Raw genomic sequence first — 23716 nt, forward strand, 5'->3', positions numbered from 1 at the left:
AGCTGATACTGAAAGCATCAGAGAAAATCGCCCTTGTCACATTGCGATGGAGAAAACCATTGACCACCAGAGAAGGGTCCATGGTCCAAGAGCTAACAGATCAGCGTGGTAAACTGTGCATCAAAACTGAAAGCAGTGAGAAAGAACTGTATCCAGCAATACCAGAAGAAGGAAGTCATTCTCTTGGTACCAAGTCAGGATTTTTGATAAAGACGCCAGGGAGTCATTCCCCCGGTCTTGTGTTAAACTGTATTGAACCATAGTAGGAGAAGGGAGTCATTCTCCTGGAATCAAACCAGGAGTCGTATTAAAGATGCCAGGGGAAGGGAGTCATTCCCCTAACCTTGTTGTGAACTCAGCAAACCCATGACAAGAGAAGGGAGGCATTCTCTTGATCCATAATGAAAAGACACCAGGGGAAAAGGAGTAATTCCCCCTGGTTTTCCTGAAAGTTGTACAGATCCATACCAGTAGAAGGGAGTCATTCTCCTGGACATGACATTGTGTAAAGACTGGCTGAAATCCACAAGCCAGGGGAAGGAGGTGGTACTACTGGTATATTTTGTTGAGAGAACATTCCTTCTGAACACTGTAAAAGAAGCAGGAGGAGGGAGCCATTCTCCTTGAAGAAGGAATGTTCTATTAGTTTACCTTTTAGTTGAAGTGTGAGGGATAGACGTAGGTTGTGACAGAGGACGGTGGAAATTAGTTTGACGGACACTCTGACAGGACCCTTTAGTATTCATTTCTTATACACCCTTACACCACACACAATGTACATGCCACTCTGAGGGCAAAGAAATTCTAAGAACATGCACCGAACCCCAGAATCATCCCTCATTAGGTGCCAATGAAATCAGTAATGGAATCCAGCTAAAGACTTCTCCAAGCCAGTCAACGCTGCCCTCATGTGGATCAGCGATATTGTCATTGGATAGAATGATATATCAGCATCAGTATTGAAAAGGAGGGGTGGTGCTCCTGTTCAAAATTGGCACAACCAGACTCAATCAACATTGTTTCGGCCCTTTATATCTCTAAGCATACAGGCCTTCATCTGGACATAACAGAGTACAAAACAGGCTTTGCAAATGTCAATGCAGATGTGTCATGTTTTTCTCCATGCAAGTCCAGCATTAAAACACACGCGATACATCCAATGATTTTGCACATAATGCTTCTTATTTCCTGTGTGAGCCACAAGCAATGCTAGTCTCCAGCTTCACAAAATACCATAAATGGCAAATAAATGCCCACGCATCAGGATTTTACCAATGCCTCTAGATTGCGTGGTGAAAACCCTTAACGCAGTCACCATCTGCAAGCTAGTAAGTGGCCACTAAGGCCAGGCACTTATACCGCATGTAAATGTATGAGCTTTCCAAAGCACACGCACCCTGTGGCATGAAACCTACATCTTTAATAACTGCTCCTATGACCTCAATTTCATCACATTAGAGTAAGAAAATAATCAAGATCCTACCATTAAACAAGCACTGGTGCCAGTCAACTATCAATTACCAGTCACGTTTAAGAGCTATACCCCCCCGAGTGAGGACATTAACGCAATAGGAAGCTTCCTGACAAACAGGACAGTGGACACAGAAGGTAATCTCCTACCTACACTGCAAACAAACAGGATCTAGAAATAGGGGGGATTTAGTCACAGGAGGAAATGATTACAGGCAAGTCAAGATACATTTAGCACATTCCCTAGACACTCCAATAAGAACTAACCTACTTCTAGAAGCACAAGTGGTGGACATCTCAACAGATCCCAAACACAATCTTACACGGCATGATCCAATTAATACAGCAAGTTACCTCATGAAACTCTGGTGCATCGATATCTCTCAGAATACTCAGCTAGATGATTTTGACAGAAGAATGTTGTCACTCGGAGTGTGGGGAAACTGCTTGGGGATGTCTGCCATGGAGCTACAAAAGGAAGGCTATGCAACTTTCCGATTGACCCCCGTTGGCCGCCTATGCATACTCACACAGGCAGAATGCTGGATTGGCACAGCAGCAGTGTGATGACGAGTGTTCTATGCATGGAACGTGAGGTGGGTCGTCAGGCTGCTGTGGTAACAACAGCAGGAGTCTATTTGCTGACTATCAACATTTGTGTATGCTACGCGTGCAATCTATTTTCATTCCCGACCTCACAAGGCTTGATTTTAACATTTGGTTGATTGTGTTGGCCACACTTCTTTGCTCATTGACCTCAGGCTGTCGCTGACATATTTAGAAAAAGGCAAGCTCTTGTAGAGGGAGGAGGGTGGTGATGGCAACTGAAAGTAAATCCGAGTCAGTTGAAAACCATGGATGTCCATATAAACTGGTTGGAGACTAACAGTAGAAGATTAATCAACCAGGAACCACTCTCAAGCCCTTCATTGTTGTAGCTAATTCCTCTGCCATTAGAGATTAGCTCCATTACAAAAAAGCTGCAGCATGACCTAAAAGTCGGCCCCAAAAATAAATCACGCTAAAGTGATCCAGATTTCAAGATTGCAGCCAGTGCCACACATGGTTAATATAAACACATTCAATTTGTGATGAGTAAAGCTCGAGAGATCATTTGCCCAACTCACTAGTGACCGCATTGTCTTCTTCAGTAAAACCACCTGGTTACCGCCAGATGTATTACCATTCCACCTCCGTGATTCCCGGAATTACCGGGGCATTACAACCCCGGTTTTCTGAGAATCACGGAGGCGGAATGGTGTTAATCCCCATTCCCATTGAGTCCTCTGGGACTCAATGGGAATGGGGATCATGGAAACACCAGCAGCATCTCGTAATGCTGCCGGTGTTTCATCGTCCGCCTGCAGGCGGGCGGTGTTAAACCCGCCAGGTCAAACCTGGTGGGAACATCACCTGCCGCCTGCAGGAGTCGGGATCAGGCGGTCCGGAAACAACGGTGGTGGCGGGTTTACCGCCACCGTTATTTCCGGACCGCCTGATTTGTAATGAGGCCCATAGACTCCAAATGTGTGGAGATTCTCCTTGAACCCAGGACATGGAGAATAGAAATGAGAAACACAATATCAGACTTTAGGGCAGCTATGAATATAAGGGTGCAAATGCAGTTTTCGTCAAAAAACGAAAGCCTGAATTCGTTGTGTATGTCTGCGATGCTGTCAGCCATTCTGAAATACATTCCTGAACGAATTAATGTAAAAACCTGTTCAATGCCTTTCAAAGAACTGAAAAACAACTGGCTGCACTGGCCATGGCACAATAACATTCCACGGGTCAAGTATTTCTTCCAAAGTAAATCATATAAATATGTATTCAGGAGACTGTCTATGAGTGTAGTGTGTAATCCCTTCTGGGTGAACACCATCCTTTTGAAATAACACATAGTCACATTTGCAAGCACATCATGTCGTTTTCTTGACAAAGCGGCCGAAACATATTGTGATGCGTGAAAATGATAAAACACAAATTGATTTCCCCTTTGTGGAGCTGGTCTTTTCTTGAATCATGGCTCGGGGATATCTCATTAAATACGGCGAATCAACATGTTCCGGCTGGAATATGGAAAAGAAATTGAGTGTGTGATGCTTGCTTTTTATGTGATTGTATTTTTAATGCTATCTTTATGAAATGACAGGATTCTGATTCGTATTTTAAGTTGTCAATAGCTGGATTCCTACTGGCTGTCGCCGTACATTTAAAATGTCACTGTTTGTGAGTATTCTGCCAATATTGTGCATAAGAACGAGGTTAGCAAATTCCATATCTCTTGTTGGCAGCGACAGTGCTATTTCTTTCAATGTGTCTGAAAACATTGCCATTGTGTAAGATTCAACACTCTCACCGACCTTACAACCAGTTTCTAAAGAAAAGCAACTACTCTGTCTTGTACAAATGTAGCACTTATTCTGCACAAGGAAACAAAGTCTGTCCTTTCTTCTGTGAATTTGTTAGGTCTGCTGATCAATAAAAATTACGGCATGCCAAAACACTGCATCTATACAAAAATGATGTATGGATGTAAACAAAAATGGTTTTGCATAACTATTGAATATCTATACATTGTATTAAAATATTGATGGACATATCCACATGGAGAATTTTGACGAATGTGTCAACATTCTGAATATGATCCCTAACCAAATTCTCTATGTATTTAATTTGCGAGCTGTCTGGCCAATAGGAATGGTCAGAGTTTAGCCAAGTATTTGATTTCTAATAACACTGTGGCATGGATTAATATGCTCTATGTGTTTTCAAAAGAATAAATTATGCAAAGTGTGGTTATGTAGTGAGAAGATAAGTATGTGTGATATTTGCAATTCTACATTCTGATCATTGAGCGGTGGGCAAGAGTGTGTGTGTGTGTGTGTGTGTGGATGGATGCACAGGCATGTTAACACGAGGGTTCCTTCTCATGAGAGTTTTACATTTAGATCAATGGCTTGCCTTCAGTTCAGTAACTACACCTCTAAAAGGCCCAAGATTAATCAGATCTATTAAACCTTCACTGAAATAAGCACTCAAGTCTCACCTTGACAAGCCTGTGAGACTCGCATAATCAGTCACCATATTCTCCGCTTCTCCCGAGACCAGGCCGTCTAGGCCGTGCCTCCACAGCACTCCTAATTATTCCACTGAGGCCACAAAGAGTTTTCACGGAGCAAAGGCATTTGTAAGTTGTCAACTGTAAATCCAAAAAGACCTGATAAATGTGAGCTCACCGGTCTCCCTGGAGATCTGCGTGAAGGCTTCCACTCCGCTCTCGCCATAATTCCCCTCGGAGGCCAGCGTCGACACGTAGTTCCATCCGAGGGCCGTCACGATGTCCACCATAGCTTGGGCTTGGTACGAGTCAGGCGGGACCACGCGCGAGAAGAAGTCATACCTGCTGTTGTCGCTCAGTTCCGGCGCTGTAGATGCATAGCTGATTTGAGGTATCTGTCAAGAAAATGTAAACACAAAATAGTCTAAACAAAAAGTGTATTTCAGCCACTTAAATATTGCTTTCTTCTCTCGGAGAAGGGGCAAGGGGAGATCGCGTTCAATAAACATTAAAGGAGCTAGAATTAACCATTTTCAAAATGATGTCTAACAGATTAACCATTATTTGTCAAGTATGTGTTAAACAACTAAATAAAACAGCTGATTACTCATATTAATCAATAATGGAACTGATCAAATGTATTGTGTTAAACTAGGCTTGTCCATCTCCAGGCCTCGAGGCCCAGAAACCTGACCGTTTTTCAGGATATCCCTCATTAATATTCATGAGCAAAGATGTGCCCACATTTAGAATCATTGTATGCAAATTAATCTCATGAATGTTAATGAGGGTTATCCTGAAAACCCAACATGAATCTGGCCCTCGAGGCCTGGAGTTGGACAATGCTGTGTATTAATAACACACACTTTCCTAATATTCAGAGCCTGTGAACCTCCCAAATGTTTTGGGTTGTGGGACTTGTAAATAGATGAGTTTCTCTATGCAGAAGCGTAAAAAGATCAGAACTGTTCATCCATGTAACTGGCAAAGCTAATTCCACGCAGCTGTTCTGGCTGCTTGTTCTCAGATAGAAGGACATTGACATCTCTGGTCTGCAAATTGGAATTTCTTCCCTAGTTACAGTCACCTCTCACCACAGTCACGTTTCCCACCTACAAAGTACTAATGAAAACTCCAGTGCTGTGAATGGCTTTGTCATGCATACAAGACCTGTGACTTGACATGACATGACATGACAGGCACCCGACATCAATAGTGCTAGGTCATATGTTGCTTAGTCAATTAAGCAGCCCAATAAGATTGAAAGTCTGTGGTGTGTGTGACTGATATGTGAGTGTCATGTGAGCACGTAACTCACTCACGACACACCCGAAAGGCTTTGTAAGGGAATATGCCTTCTAAAAGCAGCACCCTTTTTGAAAATTTCCCACCTTAATAGTACTCATTAGGTGACCTTTAGATTAATGCCCCACTTGGGACTGTCCCTGGTCACATCCTGAGCTACTTCATTGGCTGTTCACAGGTCTCCAATCAATACCTATGAGCACAGAATCACTGCTCCAAGCCAAGTCTGGCACTAAATGAAAGAAAAGCAAAGTAAAAAGACGGGTCAGGACGACATTACCTAAGTAGAAAGGTCCTACCACCAAAAGTCTGACCCCCCATTTATTCGCATATGTATATGCGGGGGGGGGGTAAAGTTAATAGAAATCTATAGGTGTAAGGTGGGAGGGCTGTGGGGGGTGTCCCCCCATATATATATATGCATATATATATATATATATATATATATTTAATATATGCCACAAAATGAAGAATGAAGAAAACAAATTTAAATAAAAAAATTGACTTTTGGTGGTCAGGCTTTTCAACTCGGTAATCTCACGCAGATCCCAAAAGACACATCCAGTTTTGCAAATAGGACCCATCACTAAATTATTGTCCTATAAAATTGGTGATTGAATAAAGTATGTTTGATTAATATTATGCAACACTAATCGGCCTCCTTGGTTTGCGAACCCCCCCGAAATATTGCAATTGGGTTGTCTGCTAAACTCTGTGCTGAACTTAACATTCAGAACTATCACAAGAAAGAGCAATATTGCAAACTATAGTGCATGTGATCGACATGTGTTTTATCGGCCGAAACTCAGTGCTACCCTTTGCCACAATAAGATCCCTGCATCGCCAAAAATAAACGAAAGGTAAAGATCATTGGGTGACCAAAGACTTAGAGCGATGACTTGATATTGATCATGACAAATTCTAGACCCATCCGGCCCGCCTAGGACAATCCTGCCATGTCTTAATAGATGCACCCGGGTCTAAGTACTCTCCGGGATTCCTGGCAGTGGCGTATCCAGATGCTATTTTGAGCCCCTCCCCAACGGCAAACATCAAGGACACAAATCAAGCGTTTTGTAAAGTTACTGTTGTTGTTACTATTGGTATATTTAAGATTGTCAATCGTTTTTTCTTAAAATATTGTACAACACTTTGCGGAAAAAACACTTGATAACAAACAACAACAAAAAAAAGAGAGAATAAATAAACACATTTTCATAGTTTCTCAGATCCTTTGATAAATTAGTTTCATCGAGATTAGCAAAGTCCAGGTCTGAATGAGCTTCTAGAATGCAAAGCTGAAAGTAAAGTGGGGTTCATTCCCCACTTCTGCAATGGTCCATTTGTTCATAAACCAAATGCACAACAAAATCCTTGTGAGGACTATGGTCATTCCACCAGCCAAAGAAATTAAGTCCCTTCTGCTGCCATATGTTGAGGACTTGGCAGTAATTGCTAGGGCAATGGGATTCTGCCAACAACAACTAGAGGGTCAACCTCAAACACTGCAAATAAGGCATGAGTGAGCACCAGACATCTAAAGTAGAGATCTTGGTCCACAGGAGGAAGGCAACCCCAGAATCAGAGTTCATTCTTGTCAACCAGCTTTGAAGAAGGCTATGGAATTTAGCACTCAAGGACAACCTATGTTTCAAAAAAAACATATGGAGGGTTACATTGAAACCATGAAGGATATAAACTCTAAATGGTCATAGTTTGCTTTGCTGAAATATTTTGTATAATGCTCCAGATCACTAATAGGTTGATTTCCAGTGCAGTGTTTCTAAAATATCCACTGTGACGAATGGCGGAATTGCATCCCCCCGCCCCACAGACGGGAGCCCTTCCTTTTGAGGCTAGGGAGGTGAGCCCACTATGCAACATTCCGCCCATAAATGGCAGCAAGCGGGACCTCACATGGAGGGACTCCACATTTGGAGACAAGGACTCTGGTTCCATCTAGGAAACCCTTAACCCTCCATCATATGAGCTGCTCACACCATCAGGGCCTCAGGAAATAGAACTTGAACCAACCACCGTTTGCTATTGCGACACTACTGCTAACATTAAAATGAAAATCAATCATACTGTGAAGAAGATACATAGAGGAGCAATGCTGACCACTCCATCAATGAAAATGGACAATACTGTGAAGAGTAAGAGTAGTAGAGTGATGAAGAATACTTCATGGACATTGAAAGAGGAGTATGTTCCTCTCCTCAGGAGGAACCAACCAAGCAGCTTAAAAAGAGAAGGACTCTTATCAGAGGGTCAGCGCCGGGAAGGAGAGGCCCAGGAACTTCAAACCTGAGTTGCCGGGACAGCAGAACAAAGCTAGGAAGTCCTGGGCCCCATGAAGGCAGCCAGCCTCTGTACCCAGGAAGTACAGAGGGAGCTGGAACCAAAAGAAGGATGGGAAAGAAAACCGCAACATAGACAACCTGTTGCGAGTGGTGGCATGACCCAAGAAGGGTGGACAGTGCCGTCCATGAGCAGCACTGAGACCTCCACAACTGGGACTAGGCGGAACAAGTGTTGAGAGAGCATGAGTGTCAGAGAAGACCGCAAAGCCAACTGACTAGAAGAAGAAGAATTCCCATCCTTGATGCCAAACCCCTGAAGAGAACTAACCGGGATGGCGGGAGACCCAGGAGGGATATCGAAATTAACGAACGTGTAAATCATGCTCGTCTGAGTGTATATGCAGATTGAAATTCAAGAGTTAACCTTTGCCGAAGGACAATATTCCAATGATAAGGAATTAAGAAATATCAACGAAGAGAATAACAAGAATAGTTATCTCTGTACCAGTGAAATTGGGGGCAAGCAAACAGATAGTAGAAAAATAAGTGGCGAATACATGGGGACACAGCCTACTCATCCCAATACAATAATAAATGAAGAATACTTGGTGAGACAGCACACCTGTCCTAGTACAAGAATAAGTGAAGAATATTTGGGGAGACAGCCTACTCGTCCCAATACAAGAATAAGTGAAGACTACTTGGGGACTCAGCATACTCATCCCAGTAGAAGAAATCTGTGAAGAGTGATTAGGGACTCAGTCTATTCGTCCCAGTATATATAGCAAATAAAGGAAATGAATGGATAAAGATTCCACAGAAGAACAGTTGGTCTTGATCAGAACAAGTAAGTCAGAATACAGAAATTGACAAAGAGACACTGCAAGATGCTAAAAATGTGAAGAGTCGTTGGATAAACCAAGTCACTTTCGTATAAGAAGAAAAGGGGACAACCCGGAGGTGGAAAAGCCCCCTGGAAGAACTAAAAGAACTAATTCAAGAAATCATGAAAAGCTATTCAAAGATAGCTTACTAAGACTGAGCACACCTGTCCAGGAAAAGCAAGTAATTTTCCTGGACTCCGTCTTGGTTGTTTTGTTTAGTGGCAGGGTAAGGACAGATCAGTTTTGGACATAGGACGGACTATTGCTTTAGACTACACTAAGGACGACAAGCACCCTAGTTAGTTTTGTGTTCGGTAGGAAAAACCCTTAGAATAGGGATAAATAAACCTTCCTATTATTTAAATAAAGTTGTAATACTGAAATGTCACCATGTCGTCCGCCTCGTTCTCTTAACCTACCACACCACCCATGGCATGCGATCTGGTGTAATGCTTCTTGCATCATGAGGTTTGTTGTGTACTACAGGAATATGTGGAGAAGAGCACTAAATCATTCAAAGTGCTCTTTAAACACACTGAGTATATCTTGTGTATGAGAAGGTAGTCGCTCAAATAACTATAGCCCCAACAGTATGTTTGGAAAATAGCCATGTCATCATAGAAAAGTCTGATACAGGCTTGTTGGGCAGAAGCCATAGGTTCAGCGGATACAAATGAACCTGGCTTCTTATTAGGGGTCGAACACCGCTCACAATCGTGATCAATACCTAGAGCGGAATCTGCTGAGCACCAAACTATGTCTCTTGGTTGTAAAGAACAAAATGATAAAGAGGTAGAACTCTAGAATGGGGTTCACAAACCTTTGACTTACCAAGTGTTTGGACTAAAATGCCCAAGAACAATGGCCATCACGGTCAATGGCGGGGGGATGATTGGGTTTGCAGCCGAAAACATCTGGTGAGCCACATGTTGTAGAACACTGCTCTAGACCAAAAAAAGCATCTAAAACTCGTCAGTGTGTCAGATGTTTAAAGTTTGTAAAAGAGAACATTGAAAGTAATGAGGGGTCAGCGCCCAGGAGAGGTGGACCCAGGAGTGAGCCACTATCACCCTGATTGAGAACCACAGTAAACCCAATGAAGGTGGCTAAGAATCGAGAGGGGTCGTAGCCTAGCAGAGGAGGATCCAAGGGTGAAAAGTTGTCACCCCAAGATTGAAAGTGAAAGTAAAGTAAAGAGACGGCAAGAGTGAACCTGAATGAGGGATGCCAGATAGAGGGGTCCGAGCCCGACAGAGGTAAGTCCAGGGGTGAAGCCCTTACCCGAGTACAGCAAGTCAAGAGGCGTCCGAGCCCGACAGAGGGAGATCCAGGGGTAAAGCTATCATCCACATTTCAAGTAAGAGGAGAAATGACATATATATTTGTGGAATACAATTGAGAAGGGGCAGCCCCCAGACGAGGGGTAAAGCCACATGAACTGTTTTTGATTCTATGTTAAACAAATTGGGAAGGGTCAGCGCCCAGAAGACGGGGATCCAGGGGTGAACCCATCACCCAGCGAACATTGGAAAAGAACTTTAATTTGTTAAAGGAACTTTTCTTTTGTTGTTTGAGCACGTCAGGTCCTCGAAGGCAAGAGACTTTCAAGTGAAACAAGGCTTGGCCATCAACGGCCCTGATAACTGAAAGCTTGCGAGTGTGTCCTGAGAGCTGCCATTACAACTGTCGTCTCATGCTGGAGAAGCCCAAGACTGTACTGTGCTCCAAGATCCCACCTTGCCCCATGCTCAAAATGTGGGGAAGGGAGACCCAGGCTACCGCATCCTGACTTATTATTTGAGAACACATTTCTTGAGAATTATTCCACACCCTTTTGTGTTAGTTGTGAGGTTTGGCAATAGGTTTCTTATCGTAGACCTTTTATATTGTCACACAACGCCACTAGGACTACCTTATTTTTTATTTGATGGTCGACGCTTGCTCACATCTTAGATAAAGGTTTAGATAAAGGTTTAGATTAGGCATTTTTCCAACCTGCATACAGCATTCATTGTTCAATAAACACCCTTGAACTATGATCACTTGTGTCTGTCCTACTTGTGCCACCTTGAGTTTCTCACAGGTTCCTGGATAATCTCCTTCCAGGAAATAATGGGTAAAGTTGAAGACAAAAGTACCACTACTATTTACCTCTTCTGCGTACAACTTCTGTGGTGTCTTTTACATACAGTTGAACAAGTTACTTTCTTACCTGGTAAGGTTCTTTCAATGGGATGTTCCGACGACGTATTTCACATCTATGACAGGTAATCACCACAGCTGTGCTGCTTCATAAAACTTTTGGCGTCTGCGTCCTGCGTCGATGACGTCGATACGCTGTCCTCGAGGGCCTCCGTCAAGTCGACGTCACCGGATCTTATAAGTAGGACGCACGACGCCCGTAGCCTCAGTTGAAGTTTTTTCCCAGAACGTGTGGCACCAATCTTCTGCCAGTATGACCACAGAAAGCCTTGTGGAAACATAAGCTGTAATCGCATAAGAAATTCTGTAGCGGGGCAAGCTCGGAGGGAACGATATGGAATACGTCGTCGTAACATCCCTTCGAAAGAACGTTACCAGGTAAGAAAGTAACTTGTTCTTCGAGGGGATTGGTTCCTCCGACGTATTCCATATCTATGACAGACTCCCAAAGCAGTACCAATTTATGGAGGAGGGAAAAGAATTTAGAAATTTAGAATGCCCAATTAAATTGCTGAATAAAGGACCGCTTTGCCAAAGGCCAGATCCTGCCCATGGATAGAATCTAGGGATTAATGTCTTACAAAAGTATGGACCGAAGCCCATGTGGCTGCTTCACAAATGTTATGAATGGGAACACCCCTCAGCAGAGCAGCAGAGTCAGCCACACCCCTAGTAGAATGGGCCCGTAAGCCTACCGGAGGGTCCTTACCTGCCAAGCGGTAACATTTAGAAATTGCCACGATAATCCATCTAGACAAAGTCTGCTTAGTAACAGCTTGTCCCAAACGCCTTCCAGTGTATCCAATAAAGAGCTGATCGTCCACTCTGACCCGGGACATGCGTGAAATATAGAAACTTAAATCTCTCCTAGGATCCAACCTATTGAGCCTCTCCTCTTCCTTACCAGGATGCGGAGGAGGATAGAATGCCAGAAGAATGACCTTCAGGCTTAAATGAAATTCCGACAAAACTTTCGGAAGAAAGGAAGGACGAACCCTAAGGACAACCCTGTCCCTATGAAACACCGTGAAGGGTGGCTTAACAGAAAGTTCCTGCAACTTACTCACTCTGCGAGCGGAAATAACAGCAACTAAAAATACAGTTTTAAGGGTTAACAGCCTCAAAGGACAAGAATGTAAAGCCTCAAATAAAGCACCCACAAGGAATTTTAGAACCAGGTTCAAATCCCAACTGGGCACCTGGAAAGGTGACGGTGGAAACATATTAGTGAGCCCTTTCAGAAACTGAGAAATTAAAGGAATTTTAAAATAAGAACACCCATCAGACGAGCACTTAAATATAGACAGCGCCTCCAGGTAACCTTTAATGGTACCCACTTGCAGGCCCTTGTGGGCTAAGGAAAGTAAAAAGGACAGAACCACAGGAATGTCACATGAAAAAGGATCCACATTCTTAACCCTGCACCAATCGCAGAACTTACTCCAACGGCAACGGTACATGGACTTCGTTGCAGGCCGTCTGGCCGAAAGCAACACCTCCATCACGTCTTCAAGGAGGTCCCAATCCTTTTCTTTTAAAACTCTTTATTGATTTTATAATAACATAACAAAACAAACAAAACATATAACATAACCGGCTTTTCGGTACTCTGCGTGGGTATCTTTTCTTATCTTCCATCTCGGAGTGATCCGGCGATCGTGTTGTTGTGGGCTAACTCTGTGCCCGTGGCAGTTTTATAGATTTTCCAATTTATGTCCACCTATTCTTGGGGACTTGTCAAGTGTCTTTTCGTCATTGCTCCTCTTCCCCTCTAGGGTTATCCCCTTCACTTTCCTCGCTGTGTTCAAACCGGTCCTGCATCAGAGTTCCATGCTGTTATTTTTAGTCCTGTTTCCCCTTCTCCTTTCTGCATCGCTCCTATCCACACCGTTGTTTCTGCCATTGCCCATTTCCTGAGGTCTGCCCACCATGAGTATATTGTCGGCCCCCCCTTTGTATTCCACGCCATTGCTATCCGTCGTTTGGCTAGTATGCATATTAGATCTTTCATTTTTGCTAGATGCGTCCTGTGTCTGCCTCCTCTTGGGAATAGGCCCAGCAGGTATTTTCTGCTTGTATTTGAAGTCCACTTCTGGCCACTTTATGTCTGATTTTATCCCAGAAGACCCATATCACTGGGCAGGTCCAGAATATGTGCATCATGTCCGCTTCTTCGTCGGAGCAGCGGGGGCATGTGCGGGGGTCTCCCAGGTTCATTCTGTTCATCCTTTTGGGCGTGAGGTGTGCCCTGTGCGTGGTGTATAATTGTGCTCATCTGAACCTTGCGTTCCTTGATACTTTTTTGGGTTATTTCAGTGCTCTGGTCCATTCCTGATCGCTAAGGGATCTCCCAAGTTCTTCTTCCCAGCGTCCTCTTATATGTAGCTCTTGCGAGTTATTGGATTGTAGCAATTTGTCATATAGCCTGGAGGTTGTGTGTCCCCCTTCTGATATATCATACCAGGCATCTAGTTCGCCTCCTGTATCCTCTTGTTCTGGCCATTCCGGCCACCTCTTCTTAATTGCCAGTATTATTCTGTTACGTAGGAGGAATTGACCTTCGTGTATGTCGTATTCTTCCACCAAGTCTCGGAACTCCATCCATTGTTCGTCCACTCTCAGATCACCTATTTGCGCTACTCCTATGGTTTCCCAATGGGATCTATATGTTGTGAGTGTACTTGGGTTTGTGCCTAGTAATCCCGCTAAAGGGATCTGTGTTGAGCAGGGATCTTTTGCCCCCTGGAGTCTCCACGCCCTTGCTCACAGATCCATTGCAAGCTTAAGCATGTTTGGCAGGGCCCTGAGCAGGGATTTGTCGATCCATGGTAATTCTCGTAGGTAGTATGATTTCAGTGCTGACTGGAAGAGTGTATTGACTCATCCTCGCACAGCCATTTGACCACAAATTGCAGTTGCCCTGCTAAATAGTATTTTTCCAAATCCGGCAGTCTGATGCCTCCTTCTTCATACTCCCTCTGTAGGGTTGTGATTGCGATCTTGCACCTCCCTCCTCCCCACAGGAACCTTTGTATTATTGTGTTCAGCTTCTTGGAGAAAGCTCTGGGTATGGCGTGCGGGATGTTTGTAAAGTAGTATCGCAGTCGTGGGAGTACTACCATCTTCAGAATGGCCGCTCTTCCCATCATCCCCAATGGGAGTGTCCCCCAGAAGTCCATGGCTTTTTGTGTTTTCTCTAGGGCTACCTGTATGTTGCGTTTGTGCGAATCTGCAGTGTTGTGGTGTATCTCTATCCCCAAGTACCGGAAGGAGCTTGGCGCCCACGCTAGACCCATGTCTGGAAGTTTGTCCCGAGGGACTCCCTTTAAGTCCGCCAGAGGAAACAGGATAGACTTTTCTTTATTAATGGCTATTCCTGAGAGCCTGGTGTATGCGTCCACCACTTCTAGGTGGCAAGGTAGGTTAGCGCGCGGGTTCTCCACGAAGCGGAGGATGTCGTCTGCATACAACGTACCACTCCATCTATTTCTATCCCTGTGTCCCCGTATTCTGCCCTGAGAAAGACCCAAAAAGTATAACATTGGTGACAGTGGGCTGCCCTGTTTGGTTCCTCTGTATATTCTCCAGGGTTTCAAAATATGTTTTCCCGTTTTCACCCTTGCTCTGGGATCTCTATACAGCAGCTTAATCCATCTAAGGAACCCTTTCCCCATACCAAAGTGGGTCAGGACACTGAGCAAGCATTTCCACCTGATGGAGTCGAAGGCTTTAACAGCGTCTAGTGGAACTACTGCGCATTCGCCCCATCTCTGATTCGTCTTATCTATGACATGATGCAATCTGCGGAGGTTCCACAAAGTGTTGCGTCCTGGAACATAGCCCATCTGGTCTAAGTGGATCATCGTGGATATTACTACCATCAGACGGTTAGCCAGGACCGCGGTAGGTATCTTGGCATCTTGATTAATGAGGGAGATCGGCCTATAGGATGAGCACTCTACTGGGGATTTTCCTGGCTTAAGGATCGGTACAATTATTGTTTCCGACATGCTGTTTGGTAGCTGTGTTTTTTTGTATGCCTCCTGGTATGTTCCTAGCAATTTTGGGGCCATAGTGCTATTATATGTCTTATAAAACTCCCCCGGAAGTCCATCCGGGCCCGGAGATTTGCCGAGGGGAGTTCAGAGATCACTGTCTCGATTTCTTCTACAGTAATAGGGGCATCTAATAGTTGGGCCTGTTCAGCTGTTAGTTTCGGTAGTCTTATCTCTGCTAGGGCTTCTACAATGTCCTCCGGCTCCACCTCTGGGTTGGGAGCGTAGAGCCGTTAATAAAAGTCAGCGAATAGATTGTTTATATCTTCCTGGTTCCTGATCTCTGTTCCTGTTTCATCTTTTAGTACGACTATGGGGTCCCTCTTGTTTTCCTGTTTTGTGAGCCATGCTAAAAGTCTGCTGGGTTTATCTCCTTCTGCGTGGAGTCTCTGTAAATATTTCCCATAATGCAGCTTCCCTAGTTTCTCCCAGAGTTCTATGCATCTTCCCTGGGTTCCTCTCCCGTCCTCTCTGCCCTCCGTTCCTCCATTTTTATCTGCCTTTCTAGTTTGTCCAGTTCTCCCATGATTGTTACTTTTAGCCCTCCCGTTTTCCCAATTGCCGCCCCTCTAATCACTACCTTGAATGCATCCCAGAGCGTAGCATTACTTTCTACGCCACCTTCATTATGTTCAAAGTAATCTTCTATCACCTCTTGTAGATGTTCTTCCAGTTCTCCCTCCCCTAGGGCCTCAGCTCGGAGGCGCCACATTGGTATTGGGGTTTTTCCTATGGGGGTGTGCCCATATTGCCAATATCGGAGCATGGTCTGAGAGTGTGTGTGCTTTTATTTCAATTACTGTGAATTCTGTCAAAGATTCAGTCCCCGTAAATAGGTAATCTATTCGTCTGAATGTGCCGTGGGGTGCGCTATAATGTGTGTACCCTCTCCCAGTTCCGTGTACCTGCCTCCAGATGTCCACCAGCTGCAGTTGTGAGAGGGACTTTGGAGTTCCTTAGCAGGGGTGCTGGCTTCCTATGTTTGTCGTCCGACCTGTCGAGAAGCGGGTCCAGGGTGCAGTTAAAATCTCCTGCCCAGATGAACGTGGCCTCCCTGTATTGAGCCAGTCCGGGCGCCAAGCCCCTGAAGAATTCTGACGCATTGTGGTTTGGGGCGTAGGTGTTAATCAGACATATTTCCCTGTTTTCCAGCATTCCGTGTACCAACACTAGTCTTCCTTCCGGATCCTTTTCCTGCTTTATTAATTGGAAAGGGACTCCCGGCGCTATCCAAATTAGCGCCCCCCCCTTGCGTAGTTTGAGTAGGTAGTGCTGTATGCTTGCCCCCCCCCCATTTCTTGCCCACCTTGGCCTGCTTTTCTGATGTTAGATGAGTCTCTTGCAGCATTGCTATCTTGACTTTCATCTTGTTCAGTCTTTTGACGTAGGCGTTGAGTCCTCGCACATTCCAGGTTGCTATGGTGTCTAGTCAAATGGTCGACAGACAAATGGTCGACAGACAAATGGTCGACACAATTTGGTCGACAGGACAAATGATCGAATTTTTTTTTTAGTTATATATTTTTTTTAGGTTTTCGTTCAGGGACAAAAAGGGATTTTTAGCAAAAAAAAGGGGGTTATGGGAGACCCCCCCAAAAAAAAAAGGTGAAAAAAAATAATAAATTTCGATCATTTGACCTGTCGACCTTTTGGTGTCGACCATTTGTCCTGTCGACCATTTAGATTTGACCAGTTGACCTACAACCGGTTGCTATCGTTATTTCATCAGGGTCCATCTAAGTATTGTTCAATCAGGCTCTGCTGTCCCATAGCCTTCCTCTTGTTTCTCGCCCAGTTTCCTCTCCTTTTGTCTGGTTCTTGGGGCGTGCCCCTCTCCTCTTTATCTTCTCCGCCTTTTCGTCTGGGGTGTTTCCCCTCGATTGGTTGCCGTGTGCTTCCCAGTCTCCTCTCACTCGAGCTGTTCTGTGAGTGCTACAGTTATCCTTCCCACCGTTAGTGCCTTGTGCCAGCCAGCCAAACTTATTACTAACCAACACATAAACCAAAACTTCCCAACTAATGCCCAGCCACCCTCCCCCTGCTTGGGCCTCGCTGCTTCTCTTGCTCTGTCCGCCGAAGTGGAACAGGCTCGCCGCAGCGTGATGCCTCCAAACTGGCATCAGAACTTGTGAAACGTTCATTTTGGGGTTGTGGTTTTCCTTAGCAATCACAGCTGGATTGAAGCAGGTCGCTCCTTCATGCTTTGCATCTGGCTTAGTGGCCTTACTTTATGTTGATGTCTTGTTTCTAAAGTCGACGTTTCCACTCACCGGGGTGGGTTCTCGTCGTTATTCCGGCTCCTTTGTCTCTGCTGGGGGATGCCCTGCTGGTCCATCCATGCATGAACATCTTCAGTTCAGTCAAAGAACCATGACTTCTCTTGATGGAGTACCTTAAGTTTAGCGGGTTATAGGAGCATGTATCGCACTCCTGCCGTCCTGAGGCGCTCTTTCGTCAGACCGAATTTTGCTCTCTGTTTTTGGACCATGACTGTATAATCTGGATAGATCGCAATTTTGGTGGTGTTTCTTGTAATCACGCCCCCTTCTCTTGAGAATGATAGTATCTTCTCCATATACCTGAAATTCATGATTCTGGCGATCATTGCTCGCGGGGGGGCGTCTGGCTGAGGTCATTTGGTCAGTGCTCTGTCCACCCTCTCCACCGTGAAGCCCTGGGACAGAGTTCCTGCTCCAATCTCTTTGAGCAGCATGTTTTCAATATATTCGGTGAGATCTCTGCCTTCTTCGCCCTCCGGAAGACCAACTATGCGAATATTGTTCCTTCGTGCTCTGCCTTCTGCGTCTTCCGCCCTTTGTTCGAGGATCTTGACCTTTTGTATCACATCTGACATTTGTGTTTGCGTGACCGTCACATCTGTGGTGTTTTGCTGCACTTGCTGCTCCGTTGTTGTTACTCTGTCCATCAGATTTCTGGCGTCCTGGCGGAGGAGATCCACGTCTACCACGACAGTGTCCAGTTTATTTTCTAAGGATGCCTTAAGGGCATGTATCGCTGCGTCCATTTTGACCTCAAGGGAGGCTTACAAGGCGGCTATTGCTTCTAGGATCGGTCCTTCATTTGTATTTCCCACCTGTTGTGTTGTGCTTGAGGTAGCCATTGCTGTGTCCGGCTGGACAGGTTGTCTGTTTCCGGGTGTTTTACTGAAGGCTTCTATGCTGGTTTGTTTAGATTTTCCCTCTGTTTTCCGATTTGGCATTATCTCTATGGAACTCGCCTCTGTGCTGCTATATGGTCATCGGATCCGGGTCCATCCGTGCCCTGGCCCTATCAGTATCTCAGTATCTCAAATTCCGTTCCTGGGCTTCCCCGCTATGGATTTGTAACCTTCCTGTTAGTTGTTCTGCACCCTCTTCATCTGCTGGGGGAGCTTGCTGAACTGAATGTTGTGCCTTGTTCCTTGCATGCTCTGTTTCTCCCAGTCTATATCTGGTCTGCCTGCTGGGCGCCGTGCGGTCTGCTCCTCGTGTGCTTTCCGTTTGCCACCAGTCCCGGCGCTACAGGGTTCGGTTCCCCTTATATAGTCTGCCCCTCTCGCTTGCCTCCGCTTCTCCGAGCCTCTGGGTATGTTGTCTCCGCCAGACGCGTGCTTTCTTGGTTGGCCATCTTGACCTGCCTTTATGATCCTTGCCGGCCGAGTGGCTCTGGAGGGAGATGGGGCCAGTATGGTCGAGCTCGGGTGCGCTCTCCCCGCTAGGCTTCTTCCAACCCTGTACCTTTATGGTGTCCGCATCGACTCCCAGGCTCCCTTTCCTGGTCCGCTTTGGTTCGTCTTCGGTCTGCCGCGGGTTTTTGTGGCTGGTTAACTTAACCCCCCTTGGCTTGTTGATCTTGCAGGTGGGGTGGCTCCGGAGGGAAATGGGGTCCACTTGCGTCCGTGCCCGTGTCTGAGTGGAGCTCGGGTGCGTTCTCTACACTGGGTTTTCCAGCTCTGTACCTCTGTAGTGCCCGTTCCTTGGACCGCCTATGTTTGTCTAAGGTCGCCTCTTCAGGAGGGCTCCTACTGTGCAAGGTGTTGTCTGTCCCCCGCCAGCCGCTCCTCCCCGTGGTTATGAAGCGCTGACTTTCTCTCCCGCGGAATTTTGTTTCCCGCGGGCTCCATCTTCTTTCGCCGGTTTCTCCTCGATTCCTGCTCCGATGTCCGTCAGGAGACTCAGCCAGTGATCTACGAATGTACCGACGTCTGTTTCTGTTAGTTTTAGGTGCTTTTTAGTGGTTTTGCGCCAGTTTTGGCTGGATTTGCTTCAGGATCTCGAAGGTGCTTCTCGATCGTGCCTCCTACTTCATGGCCGGCAAGCCACACCCGAGGTCCCAATCCTTGTACCTCAACCTTTCAGAAGCCAAGCATGAAGGTTGAGGGACCTGACCTCTGGATGGATAACCTGACCCCCCTCCCGTGAGAGCAGATCATCTCGGTAGGGAAGAAGGCATGAAGGACAGATGGACAAGTCGAGAAGGTCTGGGTACCACGTTCTCCGGGCCCATGCCGGAGCAATGAGGATCATCTGGGAACCGAACCACCATAACCTCTGTAGTACTTGCGGAATGACGGGGACTGGAGGAAACGCGTACAGCAGTGGGAAGGACCACTCCACCACTAACGCATCCCCCAAGGCTCCTCTTGGAGGAAATTCCAGCGAGCAGAACCTTTCGCACTTCCGGTTGGCACTGGTGGCAAAGAGATCCACTTGTGGGGTTCCCCAAAGGGCGAAGATCTCCAGGAGAATCTCCTGAGCCAGCCCCCCACTTGTGAGAGATCATGCTCTGCCTGCTCAGAGCGTCGGCCGTCTCGTTTTCGTCTCTGGCCAGATGAACTGTGTAATAATTAAAGAGGTCCGTTCTCAATTAAGGTAAGTCCTTTAGCTTTTATTGTCATCTCCTTGTAAGCTAGTGCGTGGAAACATTGGCATCCCATCCAGCCAGTTTCATCCTTCACCGTCACTCTCCAATGGCTCCCTCAGAACCCTCATACAGCATTCCTTCTCAACATTCCAGCACTCTGATGCACGCACGGATCATAACACTTCTCCCCCCGTAAGAACCAAAAAATAGGGATGCTTAACAAAACCAACTGATAACTGTACCAACTGCTGACTCAATTTAAAGCACACTCCTAATAATAACTGTACCAACTGCTGACTCAATTTAAAGCACACTCCTAATAACACTTCATAACACTCTTCCCCCGTTGGCCCTAACCTTAACCAATGAAACACCTAAATCCAGTGTGGACAACACTATTTAACCAACCACCTGCCAACAACGTGTGGCCACCAAGCTATCAACAGGTACAGCAACACCCTAAAGAGTTACTCCACACAAGGTAAGCTAACTGGACACAAATCAAAATCCATACCAATAAGAAACCTCCGAGATCGAAATGTCCTGCTGAATGGCCCAGAACCAGAGCTGCATCGCCTCCCTGCACAGAGGAAGAGACCCTGCCCCCCGCCTTCTTGTTGAGGTAGTGATGGCCACCGTGTTGTCCGTCAGAATCAGGACATTCTTCCCCCGTACAGATGTCAGAAAAGCCTTCAGAGCAAGCCCGACGACCCTCAGCTCCAACAGATTGATATGGAGTCTGGATTCCGACGGAGACCAACGACCGCTGACTGTCAACTCGTTGGCATGAGCTCCCCATCCCGTGAGGGATGCGTCCGTCACGATCGTCACCTCTGGCCAGGGTAGCCAAAATGGAGCCCCTTTCATCAGATTGCCTTCGAGGGCCCACCACAGAAAGTCCTGTGCGACCGAGGGTGGCACCAGAACGGGGTCCGACATCCTGCCGGAGGACTGTGACCACTGCATCTTGAGAGCCCATTGCAGAGATCTCATCCGCAACCTGGCCTCTGGCATAGGAAAATGCATGATGCCATGAGGCCGAGCAACCTCAAGAACTCGAACGCTGGGAGACTCTGGGCACGTTGAAACTTGTGCACCATCTGCAGAATGTGATGAGCCCTCACCTGGGGAGGGAAACACTGCCCCAGGGATGTGTGGAGCACTGCTCTGATATACTGGAGCCGCTGGGTTGGCCTCAAGTGAGACTTCTTTAAGTTGAGGGAGAAGCCCAGCTTGTGAAGGGAGTGGCAGGTGACAGACAGATGATCCAGGACCTGCTCGGCAGAGCGCGCCCTAATCAACCAATCGTCCAGGTAGGGGTAGACGTGAATCCCCCCTTTCATGAGATACGCTGCCACCACCACCATGAGCTTGCTGAAAACCCTCGGGCGGAGGTCAATCTGAATGGCAGGACCCCAAACTTAAAGTGCGAGTTGCCAACCACGAACCTCAGGTATTTCTTGTGCTTGGGATGAATCGGCACATGAAAGTAAGCTTCTTGAGATCGAGAGAAACCAACCAGTCCTGAAGTTGAAGGGCCTGGAGGACTTGAGAGAGAGTAACCATCTTGAACTTGTCCTTCCTGAGGAGCTTGTTCAAACCACGCAAGTCCATGATGGGTCTCAATCCCCTGTCTTTTTTCAAAATCAAAAAATAAGGGGAATACCATCCCTTGTTCCTCTCCGCTACAGGCACCAGTTCTATGGCACCTTTCTCCAGCAGGGATTTGATTTCCTGCGCAAGGAGCGGATCCGGACTCTTCAAAGAGAGATTCCCTGGTGGATTGTCGTGAGGCCTCTGCTGGAAAGGGAGACAGTAGCCGTGGGCTATGATCTCCAGAACCCACACATCTGAAGTAATGGCACGCCATTCTACAAGATGCTGCACCAACCTTCCCCCAACTGGCGAACCATGGGACATGGCCTCATGACTGAGCTGAAGCGGCTGCGGCAGTGCATGAGGGCAAAGAGGCAACTGCCCAAGTGGCCTTGGCACCTTGAGTACCTTGTTTTCCACCTCTGGTACTCCTACGTTGGCCCCTTTGACTTGCAGCTCCCCTCGATCTACCAAAGGAAGAGTAGTATCGAAAGGAACCTCCTGTTAGACATTCCCTCAAGCATCCACACGAACAGCAGAACACAGCTAGCATTCCCACAACACCTCCCTCCTTTTCGCACACTACTCCCAGGTTACGAGACTCACGTGATTTGGTTGCCCCGCAGGACCGATTGCGCCGTACCAGGTGTAATGTTCGAACCCGGTTCCAGCCTTTCCTGCACTGGCAGTTACCATGGAGAGCACATGCCAGAAGGATTGGCAGAACGCTTCCGCATCGCGCAGCTGTCCACTCACGTGACCCATGGCGGCGGCTGTCACATGACAGAGCGCGTCACGTGACTAACAAGCGCCCATTACAAAACGCTTGATGCGCAAAGCAGTCACCGCTTCTCAGCTGTCTTGCGGACCCTGTTTGGCGCTACGTTTGGACTTTGCTTTTGTTGGTTTACCTTGACTTCGGATTACTCTCCTGGACTCCCTCGGATTACCCGTTTGTCCTTCTGCTTGGAACTGCTTAATCGTCGCTGAACCTCGGACCGTCCTTCACTTGCATTTGGATTTACCCTTTGGAACTTTGTGTGTTTCCTCTACGTCCTTGTCTCTTGGGACTCATGCTACGCATCCAGTCCTTGGCTCAGGTGGGCCGACCTGCTTTCACGTGCGACTCTGGTCCCTGTTGATCTGGGGGCTACCTTTCATCCGAGTCTCAAACCTCCTGCACTTAGGTCTCCCGTGTTTCCCTACCACCGGATAGGTAAGCTTTTCCAGACTTTGTGATTCATGTTATACTGTCATTGCCTGGTACTTAACCTCGTTCTTTTTGCAGCAGCATCGGTGTTCTTGAGGTTCAGTGGATCCGGGAAGCGACATCTCCCACCTGTGGCCCCAAAGGTCGCACAGGGTGTTCTTCAGATTCCCCTGTGCGTCACTTGGGGATGGAGGTATCAACGGTCTACACGACACTCAGGTCAGAACACCTCCCCTCTATTGCTGTCCCATAGGACGAAAAGGCAAAGGTTGGCGAACTGCAGTGCTCAATGACTTCGCTTCAGCTTTGGAGGACTGCAATCTCTCAAAGCTCTCGTCAGCCTTGCTGCCAAAAAGATGGTCACCATCAAAGGGCATGTTGAGAAGCCGGGCTTGTACATGCGGAGCAAACCCAGACTTCCGCAACCACGCAAATCTGCGCCATGGACCGGCTGACAAAGTCTGCCACATCCAGACCTGACTGAACGGATTCACACATGGCATCCTTGCCATCCTGTACCAGGGCACGAAAGCCATCCGTCCCTTCCCTTCGGGAATATGTTCAGCTGCCAATGAAACACAATTCCACAGAGTGTGAGCAAAATGTGCTAAGGCACACACAGAGTTGGCTGCTTTCAAAGCCATACCCCCTGAAGAAAAGACTTTCTTTGCCCAACCGTCAAAACGTTTGTCGTCCCTATCAGGAGGGATGGTAGGGTACGAGGCCTGTTTTGCTGGGGCCGTAGCCACCTCACCACCAAACTCTCT

At 46.6% G+C, this 23716-nt stretch overlaps 1 protein-coding gene across 2 annotated transcripts in view; it reads right to left on the reverse strand.

Moving 5' to 3' along the window:
- Positions 1-23716, reverse strand: part of GRM8 (glutamate metabotropic receptor 8) — a 1803300-nt gene that overhangs the window by 1129430 nt on the left and 650154 nt on the right. For both annotated transcript variants that reach the window (XM_069627842.1, XM_069627841.1), the window contains exon 3: positions 4710-4926. In XM_069627842.1, the coding sequence (XP_069483943.1) occupies positions 4710-4926 (217 nt within the window). The remainder of the gene's footprint in view (positions 1-4709; positions 4927-23716) is intronic.

Source organism: Ambystoma mexicanum, chromosome 12 (assembly GCF_040938575.1).
Source record: "Ambystoma mexicanum isolate Mex_15411 chromosome 12, UKY_AmexF1_1, whole genome shotgun sequence".
Taxonomy (NCBI): domain Eukaryota; kingdom Metazoa; phylum Chordata; class Amphibia; order Caudata; family Ambystomatidae; genus Ambystoma; species Ambystoma mexicanum.